This window comes from Tamandua tetradactyla, chromosome 16 (assembly GCF_023851605.1).
Source record: "Tamandua tetradactyla isolate mTamTet1 chromosome 16, mTamTet1.pri, whole genome shotgun sequence".
NCBI lineage: Eukaryota > Metazoa > Chordata > Mammalia > Pilosa > Myrmecophagidae > Tamandua > Tamandua tetradactyla.
The window spans coordinates 46,216,120-46,231,444 of NC_135342.1; the positions used below are offsets into that span (position 1 = coordinate 46,216,120).

Here is a 15,325-nt window from a genome sequence, read left to right on the forward strand (position 1 = left end):
ATCAGACATTCATAAAGAAACAGTGGCAACATATTGGTCAAACTTAGTCATACATATATATGTACGTGTATGTTTATATGTTCTAGATAGAAATAAAATAGAACAAGTGAGATTGAGCCCAAGTAGACAAAACCCCAAGCATCTTTGCTCACTAGGCATTTATGTTATCTTTCTCAAGAGAACGTAATCTTGAGGTTCAGGGTATGAGCTGGTGCTCTCATTGAGTCAGGAATATTCTTGGCCATCCATGCAGGAAACAGCAGGACAGTTGGGATTCTCTGAACGTTGGTAGCTGCACGCTCAGGCGAATACAATACGGGACATTTGGAAGCATTTCCTTTGGAAAGCGTACCTAAAACATGTTGTTTCAACCCAGGCTTGTAACATTAAGCATTAGAGTCCAACATAACAAGGAAGCTAACTCTGGCTCTTTCTGGCATCTAAGGCACAAGATGTCATGCTTGTTGTTATCTAGTTGATAGATATTCAAGGGCACCATAATTATGGCAACAGGAGATGGGCCTGCATGAGTAATGCTCCCCAGCCTGGCACTCACTCCTCCACGTTAGGAATCATGGAAATTAGAGAGGTGCCCAGACAATAAAGATCCTTTTTCTCTTTGTTGTTACTTGGTGCTCGTTGGAGAACTCCTAATACTACGACGACGACAAAGAGTCGAGGCATCAAAGCATAGCAATTTTGCTCTAGAGTCATAGGAAACAGTTTAGCAATGATGCCACCAATAAATGGGAATGAAGGGCATCAGGAGAGCTGCACTGTTTTCCATGCCCATCACACATGCATCAGAAAACTACCACTAAAATCATTTGTTCAGAAATTTGCTTCCAATGCTCTGCTGTTCCCTGCAAGAAGAGCTGCCATGCTTATGAAAACAGACCTGTTTTGTAAATGTAATTAAAAGGAAATGAAGCCACTTAAAATCTTAAAGAATTTTCTTTTTGGTTGTTTTGTAGCTTGGGAGTGATAGGGACATAGGCTTGTCTTTTCTTGGTATTAGGAGTTCATACATATGATGATTGGATGTCTATAGACTCACTAATTCCATCCAGAAACATTAAAACAAGCTTTGTGCTAATGTGCCAATTGCCACAATGTAACCCAGTGGAGCCTTCCTCGCTGGCTTGGAGAAAGCTGCATAACTGGGTACTTTCTGCAGAACAGAACTGTTTTTCTTTTCTCTTTTTTAACTGCTAAGATACTTGTTATCTGCATCCATCCATTCGTTTGGGTGGCCTCATGCCGTTGGCTCTTAAAGTCCTACGGGTGGCAAGAGAGTGAATTTGGTACTGGAGATGAGTAAGGGCCACTGATTCTCCTCAAAATGCAAGAAAGATTAGAACCTTTCTTATATCTGCAACTTAGCCAAACCTTGTATAAGTTGGTAAACACCATAAAATATGTTACGATGTTTACAATGTGTCTCTTATTGTTAAGAACTATTGTGGAAGTATGAGCAGAGTCTACTTCTTAAAATATTTTTTTATATAATAGTTATGGCATCTAATTATACAATAGTAATTGTGAATAATTATACCAAACCCCAGTCTGTTTTATGACTACTTCTCACGCTGAGCTCGTATACTCTATATAAACACCATCTGTATCAAACATAAAACCCTTAGTTGTTGCAAGAACACAAGCTTACAAAATGTAGCTTATTAGTTCTGGGGCCAAGCAGTTTCATGGCTATTGCCTGGGCCCCCCACAAACCTCCTGCATCCCACCATCTCCTCTTTCTCAACCCGGTTTCTTTGACTTCCTTACTCACTTTGCACAGGATCATTGCAAAACGCTGACACTATCTGCAGAGCTTTTGTTTAGCATCGAGTGTGCTTAATTTTGCTCAGCAGAGTTCTGCTCACCTCAATATGTGCAATGGTGATAAAAGCCTTAAAGTTGGGCAAGAGTTGTATGTCCTGAATTCTCTTCATCATGAGTTACTGAGGTATATTGGTGCCAGGCTGCTTTCCCACCTGAAATGGACCTTCATTATGTAAGAGGCTTTTTTTTTTTCCTTTATAAATTTTTTTCAAATAATTTCAAACTTACCAGGCAATTGCAAAAATAGCTCAAAACCCACATACAGAACTTCAACATACCCCACCCCAAGCACCAAGATCGACAAATGTTAACATTTTGCAACTTTTGGGGTATCATTCTATCTAGCTAGCACCAATCCGTCCATTTATATTTCTATCTATTTATCTATGCATTTTCTGAACACTTGAGAGTAGGTTGTATACATCATGCTCCTTGAACATTTCACACTTCTATGTACATTTCCTAAGGACAAGGAGATTCACTTATGTAACCACCTTAAAGTACAGTTATCAAGTTCAAGAAATTTAACATTGACGTAGAGCTTACACTCTATATTCCTTATATATATATATATATATATATATATATATATAATATATATAGCATAATATATATGCTATATATATAATATATAGCATAATCCTTTGTTTAATCTTAACTTCTCTGTTACATTTACTCACCCTCATTTGATCATTCTCTCAGTCTTCAGGGATATTTGGGCAATGACCCTTCTAACTTCTTAATGTTGAAAAGGGGACGCAACTGGTTGATGTACTGGTACTCTAAATCGCATCACTTATCTGGCATAGAAACAATCTGGAGGGTTTAAGTTTCTGAAAAATAAGTTTAAGTAAAACTTTCATAGGGTCTTAGAGCTTGGGTTTTCTTTAGGGTTTTCAGGAATACTGTTGGTGGGGCTCGGCATACCGTGCCAATTTGTAATATCTGGCTGAAGCTTGCATCAGAGTAACCTCCAGAATGACCTCTTAACTCTTTGAATCTCTTAGCCACTGAAACCTTATTTTGTTACATTTTTCCCCATTTTGGTCAAGCAAGCATTCTGAATCCCATGATACCAGGGCCAGGCTAATCCCTGGGAGTCCAGTTCCATGAAATTTTTTTTTAGTTTATTCCTTTCTAAGGCTGAGTAATATTCCATAGTGTGTATATACCACATTGTGTATGTATACCACCTTTTGGCAATTGTGAGTAACACTATCATGAACACTGTTTTATAAATATCTGTCCAAATCCCTGCTTTCAGTTCTTTTGGGTAATATACCTAGAATGGAATTACCAAGTCCTACAGTAATTCGCTTTTTGATGAACTGCCAAACTGGTTTTCACAGTGGCTGTACAATTTTACATTTCGCTAACAACATAAAAGGGTTTCCATTTCTCCAGCTTCGTTGCCAGCACCTTTCTTTTCTTTTTTTCAATAATGGCCATTCTTTACTATGTAAAAGATTTTAACAATTAAACAAAATAGCAACAAAAAAGACCTCTCTGCTTTCTGTACAGTTTTTGGTTCAAGAATTAAAACCTCTACTGAAGCGAGTCCAACCAGGAGAGAAGGATTGAACAAAGTACTTTTTTCCTGGAAGATACAAGTAAGTTATTCTTCAGTAATGTGCGAGCATCAGATACAACTTTTTTTGTTGTTTTCCACAGGTATGAAGTTCAATCCAAGAAAGCCAGTTCATGCCCAGTTTTTGAACTCATTCTAATTTGTTTGGCTACTTATGTCTAGCAAAGTGATTGAGCCCAAACAGCATATTTCTGGGCACTTGAGCTAGAAGCAAATACCATTGTCACCTTTTTAACATATTTAAATCTTGAACATTTTCCTTGATAGAGGTCCTGACCCTTGCTAATCAAGATTTTAAGATGAAAGCTGTGAGAAAATATAGTTTGTTTTTTTGGTAAGAAATGTCAACTTTCACAATAGCATAAGCAATGGTGATTTTATTTTCTCCATGCAAGAGGATCTTTCATTTCCCCCTGTGAAATTAGGTTCTCCTTTGGAAAGAACACTAGCTGTACTCATGTTCGTTGACCAAAATATTCTGAACGTCATTACAAAGATCCATGCTAGGTGTGCCAGCATTTTGCACACAATTTATAAAAATGCTTTTGTGAACAAAATGGTGCCAGTCTTTCCAGGTAACTGTCCAGACTTCCAAAGAGAGATGTCTTAATTTGGCATCCAAAATGCACAAGAAGTCAGACTCTATGTGGGAAATTTCCTCAGATGCCATTATTTGTCCCCTGGGATTCCACATTCTCAATACCAATTACAGAGGAGAGAATTAGGAATGGGCAGAAAAGGTAAGGGGTAGAAGAGTAGGCCAGAGCGACTTGTGCTAAGATCTTGTATCAAATTTACAAATTACCAATTAAGGCAGGTTTTGAGCATGGTGTCATGTTCACTCATTGTGACAAACTGAAAATTACCACTGTCTGCACGTCAGATGGAAGACAGCGATGACATATAACAAGGAAAGTTATCAAAGGAATCTTTCCTGGTAGCAGTGTTTCCTTGGAAGCAAGGCAAACTGGCCAGAAAGAAAAAGTAGACTACAGATCTGAAAATAAACATAAGACCCGGATCTCAGAATAACCGCTCCTCTGTTGACTCTGGATAACTCACTCAAATACCTTGCAGATAAAAACCCCAAAGTATTTATTCACCCTAAGTCTTGCCTTGTGATCCAGGCACAGGTGGTTCCATCATGAATGGGTATATTAGAACCGCCATTTATTTCTACTCAGTTTTAGCAAGTGATCATCTGCAATGGCGTTCGTGCTCTGTTCATTTAAAACTAAGACAATAACAAAATATTTGGGGCAGAGGACAAAGGATTAGAGGTCTTCACTTCTACATCCCTTGGAAGGCAGCGGCCTGTGGTAAAACATACTCCACTTTGCGAGGCAGGCGTGATCTCAGAAATGGGCTGGTGACTCATGAGGCAGGATGCAGGGTAGCTACTGCATAACCCATAAAATGCATCCCTTGCACTGTCATTGAGCTCCCATCTCGGTGTCGGACTCTTTAAACAATGCATAACAGTGCACACCTCTCAGATGTTTGCACATTTCAATTTTCCTTAAAACTGCTTTTAAAATTTTTTTAACATGTAAGGTGATATCACGCCTTGGTGCTTTGGGGGTACCCTGAGACTTTATTTAATATTTGAACACTGCAAGTCAAAACTGTTTGCCTGATACAAGGTAATGACAAAGAGATTTTTGGTAGGGAAAACAATCAGACTGGAAAGTATCCACCCTGAAAACAGGACCATGTGGCACTATGTCCCATTGAGGACATGGCTAGGTGGTACTCCCTCTGCTTTGCTGCCCGACTAGCCATGAGAAAGACATGGGTTCACTATCCTGTTTAGTTGTGATGGATTTCTGTCATCAATCTACCCATTATCTATCTATCTATCTATCTATCTATCTATCTATCTATCTATCTATCTATCTATCTATCTATTCTGTCTATCCACACACATACAAATATGTATATTTCCATGCCCTATATACCAATATATTGTATAGATATAAATATACCAAACACATATGATCTATCTATATATCTATACATAGAGAGAGAGAGACAAATAAAGGAACAAGAGACCTGGAGTGAGAAAGTTTTCAGTCTACTTCTGACTGTTCCTCTTATGACTAAAGAAATATTGGAACAAGCCCTGACTCTCTCCATGCCTCAGTTTCCTAAGTTTGTTCCATGAATTAATCCTGCCCTATCTAGAGAGGGACCAAATGAGGTAATCCACAGAAAACTGCTTTGAAAACTAAAAGGGTGCTATACAAATGCTAGGGATAATGAGATGCGTTACAAAAGAGCATTATTCCTTTGCTAAGAAGTGTACATCCACATTCACGTTTTTTTATCTGTGAAGGTTCTTCTTTGAAATTAAATTGAGACCATAACCAACATCCCTCCCAGTGCTGCCTGAGGTTTTACTCAGCAACAAAGCAAGGGCTTCTTTTCATCATTCATCTCAGATGAGTTCAAGCACTGAGAGGAACTTTTTTACCAGTGGTGAAAATAGCTTTCTTTTCACAGCAGAAACACAGAAAATGATCTCTCTCGATGCTAATGTAAGGATAAGGCTTATTCTACAGTTGCCACCCAAAATGCCTTGATTTGGCTTTGTCCCTGGTGTGCTCTTGCGCCAGGAAGATGGGAGTGTGTGAAACATGAAGCGATGGCTGCCTTGATGCATGTGGATAATTTAAAATATTGAGATACATCTCCGAGTGTGAATCTTGCTCCATTTTTCGTTCAACTTTTAGTGCTAGCTGGACACTCCCTCCCAAAATATAACTTCAAATAAAATTTAAACATGTCACTCTTGCATGCATTCAGTCTGCTTGGATCCTTCCTTGCTCGCTCAGAGAACTTCATTGCTTCCTAAGCTAAGTACACATCTCCAGTCTCCAAATCTGACCCCAAACTTCCTTTTCAGTGTTTTCTTCCACTTGTCTCCGCAAAAGCACTGTGTCTAATTTTGCTAGATTCTCTTTTGCTGTTATACTGGAGCCTTTGAACCTAAATGGCTTTTCTCCTATTCTCCCATTGGCTGGAGAGGTCTCTGACATCTACCCAGAAATGGCTTCATCTTGCCCTACTGAAACCTACTCAGCCTTCAAGGAACATTATAGGTGTCAAAATTTCATGCAGCTTTCCCTGATACTCCTAACCAATGACATGCTCTCTCCTTTGCAATTGGTTTTTAGTTTTCTCAGATTAGACAAAAAGTCATTTTTGTGTCTTATTGGCACCCTACCCATTGCTTCTTGGTTTCCTCCACCCACTGCAATAAAGAATAAGAGTTCTGAAGTTATAGGGCATTTTATTATTTTATTTTAAAACTTTTATTAGGGAAAATTTCAAACATAGCCATCATAAGCAGAAGGTCTTGTTTATTCTTGCATCTCTTTTGGGTCTAGCACAATGTTTTGCATGTAGTAGAGTGACTTTAAGTAACTAGGGCCTTAGGCAAATGGAATTGTCTGCATGTCTAACTCCATGTTTCCTGGATGGTTCAGCTTTGTTTTCAGCCACACACACTGACACACACACACGACCCACATACCTGTAGGATCACTGTCAATACAGCTTGAACCTATTCACTAGCTTTAAAGTTCAGGGACAGTGTTTACCTTTGAGGTTAGGTTCAGATCATGAGCAAAGCTAACTGTAGTTATGGGGCTGGAGAGAAAAATGTTTATAGTTAAGAATATTTTCCAAAAGAATTTGAGTTCGGTTGTTTCACTGCAGTTTTCCTCATAAGGCACATTTCTTATAAAGGTGCAATATATGATGCAGAAGCATGAGGATCCCTGCTCCTACCAGACTGGCTGTGCATTATTCACCAACAGCATTTTAAAGTCTTCCCCTCCCAAAACGTCAACCTCAGACTCACGAGTCTATTTTAAGACAGAAATCCTTTCACTTCTTTTAAATTTGTGCCTACCTCGCTAGTTAATTTTTGCTATTCTTGTGTGTGTGTGTGTTTGGGGGGCAGTGAAATCCTTAAAGCAGACCAGAATTCCAGAGTGATAGATTGCATGTCCATGCTGTGTCATATCCAATTAACTCAAATTGACTGTACACTGCCTTATTCTTTTAGTGCATGGGAGATCAATAAATACGGGGAAAATTCACCCCAGCGCTCCATGTTCCCACCCGATTCTGGTAGGTTTGAGACGTATCATGCTACTGTGATGTGCGCGCCCCGGCGAAGGCAGGCAGGTGGTGCATAGACACCATTCAAACTTGGCCTATTCAATCCCAACTCCTCTAACTCTCCATTCATGCATAGCAAAACACCATCTGGTCCTATTTTGCCTCCAGCAATCACAGCTGACCAAAAACGATAATAACAGCTGTTGCAAAACAAAAGCCAAACAAAGGGGGTTTGGGTTGGGGGGTGGGGGGTAGAAAAGGTTAGACTGAAGTCCAGTACTGAAAAATGCTCCGTGAAGTGAGAAATGGGAAAGAAACCCATTCAATGTCTAAAGCCCACTGAATGGACGCAGCGGAGGAGTCCTACTTAAACCTGAGATATCAATCCATCTGTCCAGAAAGCCTTCAAACCTCCGTCAGGTGGTAATATATTGCAGAAATTATGCTGCATGAAGGCATTTAAGCTTTTGCTCTTCGCGTCGGGAACGAATGACCCCATGTCAGCTAAAAATGAAAACTCCTTATGTTCTTTCATCAGACGGCGGTACAGGTTAATGCAAAAAGAGAATATGTTTAGCCAGGGTAATAAAATATTGTCCACATGCAGGGAGAGAGAGAAGGTGAGTGTGGTGAGGGAGAGGGCGTGGAGGGCAGAGAGAATCCTTTAATGACACTTAAGAAGGAACGCGTTTTGGCGTCACACTAATCAGACACCACGTTTCTTGTGCCTGATTTTCATTACCTTGATTTATTCCTGACCTGTAACAAAAAAAGGGCACCCAGTACTTGCTTAAGTTTCAGGAATCAGAACCAGTCACATGCAAACTGAAATACAAGCTGATTCATAATAGGCTTTGGTGAATCTGGAGAAAAATAATTTGGTACCAAAGCAGGTGAATTAGTTTCATGATTTTGTCATTTTAAATATATAGTTTTGCCTGGTGATTAATTTTGTAAGCTGTAATAATTGAACTACTTTTTTCCACGAAGTGACCGTCAGTGACTTAGCAGTGTTTAATCAAATGTGATAAAATCCAAGATTTATAAAATCATTTAATAGATGTTACAACACCTGCTTCTAACTGCAAACAGTTGAAAACAGACTTCACTTGCAATTAATTCTTATCGCTAGTGACATTTTTTTTTTCCAGGCAATACTTCATGGGTTTTCAAAATGACAATTACAGAACTAATACATAATTACTGTCACATGTAGTTTAGCAATTAATTTTGAAGACGTTTGTCTAAAGGTTTCACAACAGAATATAAAAGGGTTCTTATTGTTATGTAATGTTAGTTTCAATTCACAGAAAATCTTTTACCATCAGCTCTGCTGCTGATGGGTCTGATGTGAGCAGATCATTTCTTTGTGGGATAAAATCCCGCCTTGTAGATGTGATTAGGCATCGTTCTAAGACTGTTTGAACACTGATACCTGTCAACTAATATATCCTCTGAAAAGCTTCAATTTAGACATAAATTTTTCTACAGCAAGAAATCTATAAATTTATAATTAGAACCTCTTGCTGTTCAATATTTGTACATAATACAGAGGACAAGAGGATTATGAAATATTGAAAGCTGGATTCATTATTCATAACCCACAACACACAGCAAACACTCTTTGAAATACAACAACAACTTTTCGGGATCCATATTCCATTATTTTTGCATGTCTAGCCCATAGCAGCTATGGTCATCACTGCTCACCCCCTCATGCTTCCCAGATTAGGATTCTGGTCAGGGTTGACACTTGCTGTTTTTAATTTTCATTTTATCATAAGCAGTTTAAGACTGTTGCCGGTGGTAATTTGCAATTTTTATCAAGACCTCTTCATTATAGCTTCTGACAGGACAGATGCTGTAATTAATCATGCAAGACAACTGGGGATAGTGGGCACACGGCTCTCAAAGAGGAGCTACTGCAGAGGAAGAAAAGGGGGGGGGGGCAGAAATGGGCACTGAAATAATTATTTTGGCTTAAGAATTAGCATTCACCACCCATTTTAATAGCAATAGCACAATGCCAATGAGGTCTAGCCTGAAATGGAAAAACAATTGTTTTTCTCTATATACTTACCTTACTTGCATCTTAAGAAAAAGGCAATTATGAAAGTATTTCCAAAGGTTTTTTTTTTTGTTTTTTTTCTCCAAAAGATCCTGCTTTGTGGCTGTACAATCCAAATTCCTAGCCACGAATATCTTTTTTTTTTCAAATGAAAATGGAAAAGCAATGCTTGGACAAAAGTAAAACTCGCTATGTGGCATATTTTCCCCTCCTGTACTTATTCAAGGACCAAAAGTGAAATTTGACATGTCATTTTATTTGAAAAGTGAACAGTTTCCTTGTTGTTGCATCAAAATACAGTCCACAGTTTTTACTGAAATGTGTTTATTCTATAGCAAGATAAAAGCATTTTTGTTTTAGTTAAGCAAAATACAAACAACTTAATTGCTGCTATCATAACTCATAAAAAAGTATAAAACAGCATAAAAACACAATAAGCAACGCAGCAATGGATGGTTTATGTCACCAGTGTTTACGTTAAAGCCTTGTTTATGAAAACTTTACAACACATAATATGAAAACTTACAAGTTTGAAAGAAAATATTTACACTGATTATTCAGATGTGGTGCTCCTTTTAAATATTCTACCAGTATTACATCATAATAAAAACTCTTGCTTTTTTTTTTAAATCTTAACTTTTGTAATAACTGTTTTCATTTAAGTGCATTTCCCTTTTAAAAATACAGTGTTTTTATTTTTCGAAACTTGTCACTCAAAACACAGAATATAATATTCACATTTCTTTTCTTCTAATTGGAATGAATATAATGGGCTAACAGTGGTCATAGATATTGTTACAACATATATTGTGGTTTGTTTTGGAGAAGTCATGGATAAAAAGTGAAAATGAGTCAATATTTGAATCTAATCACTTGCAATTTTTTTTTCTGGATTTAGGAAAAAAAATAAGAGCTTTGGCAAAAGTCTGTGATTTACATTATTTTTTTCATGACAAAAAAAATGCCATCAACTATTCATGTCATACAAATGTTTGTATGAAACTGAATCTTCGTATTTCAGGTAGTTACAACTGTGCTTTTATTTTTGGGGCTTCAGAAGTTCAGAGAGCCTTGAAGTGTGGCTTAGTCACTTCTGGAGAAATAAGGCCATTTTCTACAACTCAGAGAGGCCAGTTAAGAGTCATCAGTATGTCCCAGGATTCATTAAACGGTTTGATTCACATATTGTAGGTATAGCCTGAATAAATAAAAAAAAGGCATCACATAAAAGAGCACAGCTTTTCTTGCTTAAAAACAAAGTGATTTATCGTCAGCTAAAAGATGATATCCAGCTACACTGTAGTTCTCTTATTGCCTATCTAATAGACACTTGAGAGGACCGTTTGATCTGTTACGCAGTTCTGCATAACCAGTACCAACTTACAGGCTTCAGCCACATATGGTTTACCCTCCTATGCCACCCTCCTCGATGCACGCAAATCCATCTGCCGCCAGCGTCTTCAGAAAATACTGACCTGCGATAATACTTGAGTCTGTGTCTGAGACTGTATTTGCGACTGGTGTTGCTGAGAGGCTGGCTGGGGGCTCCCAATGGCAGGTATGGGGGACGTTATCTGGGAAGTGGCGGGGGAGTGCTGCCGAGGAGAAGGCTGGGACTGGTGTTGCATGTGCTGCAGCTGCTGCAGCTGCATATGCTGCTGCAGCTGCTGCTGCAGCTGCTGTTGGTTGATTTGCTGCTGAAGATGCTGCTGCTGCTGCTGCAGGTGCTGCTGCATATGGTGTTGAAAATGCTGCTGCTGCATCTGCTGCTGGATTTGCTGATGCATTTGGTGCTGCTGGAGTTGCTGCTGCTGCATCTGCTGGATCTGCTGTTGCTGCTGCTGTTGCTGCTGCTGCAACTGCATGTGATGCTGCTGGGTTTGCACTGAAGGGCTCACTTGGGTGGAGGATGCTGAGCCAACCATGGTGGTTCCCATGGAGCTTATCAGTGGAGCCCCAATGTTCGATGGCATGTTGGCTGCAATGGTGACGGATGTGACAATCTGGTTCATGGGGAGTCTCATGGTTAAGGGTTTGGGAGCGATGGACCGAGGGAGCGATTGTTGAAGAGTCTGAGGTGATGCCGACACTGTTCCATGTTGAGACAGTGGAGTGTTGAGAAGGAGGGAGGATGTCAGATTGGTCGACGCCAAGGTCTGCTGAACAGAGCGAATGGTCTGGGCTTCTGCAGATTCGGCAGCAGCCTGCATGGTACGGAGAGAAAATTCCAGAATATTAAAATATACAAGGGGAAGCAAAAGGATTATAAAAACTGGCCACCCAGGGCGGCCACGATGGCTCAGCAGGCAGAGTTCTCATCTGCCATGCCAGAGACCCGCGTTTGATTCCTGATGCCTGCCCATGAAAAAAAAAAAAAATTGGCCACCTGTATTAATGCCCTTCGCATCCATGCCCTTTTTCACGTGACCTTTAAGCTACCTATATTGAGAGGTGGAGTCAAATTCCCTACCCTTTGGTCTGGGCTGGGCTTGTGTCTCTGCTTCAGCCAACAGAATCTGATGGAAGTAACACTGCCCCAGATCTAAGCTGAAGCCTCAAGAGGTCCCACACCCTTCTATATTCTGTCTCTTGGAACCTACCACTGACATGTGGATGGTGATGCTATGCAAGGGCCCACTTACTGCCAGCCAGCCAATGGCCATATATGAGAATGGGGCCACCCTGTACCTGCCAGCCCCCTCTGACCTGCAAGCTGACCACAGACAGATGAGCAAGACTTGCTCATCCCATCAAGCCTGGACTAGATTTGATGAACCAGCTAACTGACAGTCTCTGAGATAAATAAAAGGCTTAGTTTTTTAAGTCACTGGGCTTTGTGAGTGCCTGTTACACAGCGCTATTCTGGAAAAAGGTAACTGATACACATATTTAAGAGCAGCAATTCTTCAGCATGTATGTCTGGCAATAACCTCATCACTGAATATCTTATATTGAAAGATAGCCCAGTACAGACTGCCTGAGTTCAAAGCCAGCTCTACTATTTAACGATTTTGTGACTTTGGGTGGGTTAATTCATCCCTCTGGCTTCTCAGTCTCTGTATCTATAAAATGGAATTATATGATATCTATCTTATGTAGAGGTCATGGGAATTAAATCAACTCATATGTGTTAAGCCTTCAGAACGATGACTGGCCCACAGAAAGCACTTAGTAAATGTTAATTATTTTTATGAATTAACAACAATGCCTACTAGAAAACTACTCCTACTAGAGAGCTTTGAAGGCCTGTACTTGCACGATTATTTATAATAGTACTCACTGAATGTAAGAGAGAGATCATTAGATTCCTTAGAGATATAAATTGAAGTGCTTTACAACTTCAGAAATGCTGTAGTTTTACCAGACATTTTCAAAGATTATCACAACTTATCAAAGGAGTCAAAGCTAAGGGGAGACTGCTCAATACTTATGTGACTTTGAATAATTGGTTATAAGGTAAACAAGAGATGTAAGGCTCAACATGGAGAGAAATTACCTACTAAATTTTATGCTGAAAACACAAAACTACCTCCACAAAAATAAATTCTTTTGCAACAGTGATTAGAATGATTCATCTTAAGAGCTGTTTTTTTTTTTTTTTCCTCTTATACTTGACAAAATTAGGGGTTTGGAGAGGAGGCAATGGAGGTACCTTGGAGGTTTTCAATGACCTCAGATGTCTACTTTTAGATTTTTATTACATAGATCTATAAAAATCCTACTTTTGAAAGGAACTTGTAAGTGACGTTATATGGAGAGTCACCCGGTATATGTAAATTCATCCCAGATAGCTTCTGTTTGAACACGTTACAATTATAAAGCACCATTAACTGGGGGACAGCTCCCTGTGGGACGAATTCTCAGTGGAGCTGCCTGTTAGTGGGGGAAGGGGAGGTGCAGGTGACGGGTCCTGTTCTGAAGTCTGAGGATAAGAAGAAGCCTCTAAATATAATAAACTATCTTTAAAAAACATTAAGCCATCCATGAAGTAGATTACGCACCATGTTATACATATAAACATAATTCTAATATTTAAAAATCACAGAGCTGGACTTAAGGACAAAGAAAGTAAAAGGAAAGTCTTTCTATGGATACCTGGGCAGTCACACCAATTTGCCGTTCAGATGCCACCATAATGGTGAATGGAGATGGGTGGATAATTGTAAGGAGCCCCTGCTGCTTGCAGAGTTTACCCTCTTACAGTTTAATGTTAAGCTTCCATTAATATCATTGGCTGTTGTGAAGATTAAAGGAGACTGTACAGTCGTATCTTGAGTGGGAGGGGGTCCTAGGCTCTACATGTAGAGGCCTGAGTTAAGTGCACACTTGATGTAACTACACTGTTTTTTTCCTGATACTGAGGCTGAAATCTTGCTCCCTGTATCCTCATCCCTTAGATGAGTTCTTCTATCCAGGACTACAGAGATTAAGCTCACACTTCCCTTACATAGTTGCCCTTACATTTGAGGACCAGGATCCTTCCCCCATATCTCCCTGTTCCTTTTCAATCATTCTAATAGATTTGCTTTTCAGTCCTCACCATAGTGGAGAGAACCCCAGAGGACCTCCACCAGTCAGCATCCCTCCTTAAACTGCAAAACAGGTGTGGCTCAGTCATCATAATGTACAATCAGCTGCACCTCCTGTGAGCTCACTATATTTGCAACTATTTCACACTTTGTGTTCAGCCTGAAATTATGCTAAATTCATGCCACAAGGACTTTTTTTTTGCCTGACAGGTCTCTGAATATCAATTTAGGATCCTCTATACCCTGCACTTACTAAATTTGGAAAAATAGCATTTTAGATTTATTTTTATTAAACTCTGTCCTATTTTTTCTTTTTGATCCACTGAGTTCCATTATGAAATACTTCCAAATCCTGATCCAAGTAACCAATATATATCTTTTAAGTTATCCGTCCCAGAACATTCACGGACCTGAGGAGTCCAGTAATAGCTGCTATGTGCCTTCTGAATATACTGGTTCTTGGCCTACATCCATGCAGGGCCCATTATTTAAGCTCTAATGCACAAAGACCACCAATACTTGATTCTGGGTAGATGACTGAATAAAAGATCCACTTAAGGAGTACATCACATTTTTCCTCTATTCACTTCACACCACCTAATTAGTAAGCAATTATATATACTCAATTCTTAACACCTGTAGTCCACACACCCAGTTGTTTTCTGTCAGTGTCCAAATCTGAGTACAGACTTGGTATAGCTTCCAGTATGTCTTCCAGAGTTCCAGAAAACTGTTTTACTATTGACCTGGTAAATATTTTCCCTTTCTTATGAAGCAGGACCTGTTCTGAGAGCTATCAACAAAGGCACATGAAGGCTTTTGCCCAACTGATTCGAAGCAGCTGACAAATGTAGGTTTTAATGGAAAAAACAACTCAGGTGACAAAGAGAAATAAAGGGGGGAAAACCCTCTTCAAATGGATTTTCCAGTAACATCTACCAGGCTTGGAAGCCCTAGTTGATGCTGGAGACAATGACAATGCAATGAAGTGGTGTCTCTGCTTGCCAAGGAAATGTATCAAGAGCAAAACCATATTAATTCAAATTAACCTCCCCAAAGCCTTTCTAAATTCTAGGAAGGCAAAAGGCATAGTAATTAAATGCTAAAATAATATGTGTAAAAGCTCATGCTCCTTTTGGATCAAAGATATAATAATCAAGCTGCTTTCTG

General features: G+C 39.3%; 1 protein-coding gene across 6 annotated transcripts in view; it reads right to left on the bottom strand.

Annotated features, from left to right (window-relative positions):
• Positions 1-9,848: 9,848 nt before the first annotated feature.
• TOX3 (TOX high mobility group box family member 3) overlaps positions 9,849-15,325 on the bottom strand; it is a 109,335-nt gene continuing 103,858 nt past the window's right edge. For 4 of the 6 annotated variants that reach the window (XM_077132433.1, XM_077132432.1, XM_077132429.1 and 1 more), the window contains exons 7-8: positions 11,102-11,830; positions 9,849-10,824 (exon numbers count right to left, since the gene is read on the bottom strand). In XM_077132433.1, the coding sequence (XP_076988548.1) occupies positions 10,771-10,824; positions 11,102-11,830 (783 nt within the window). In that variant the 3' untranslated portion in view covers positions 9,849-10,770. Of the gene's footprint in view, positions 11,831-15,325 lie in introns of all 6 variants that reach the window. The other 2 variants (XM_077132434.1, XM_077132431.1) reach the window with 1 other exon arrangement.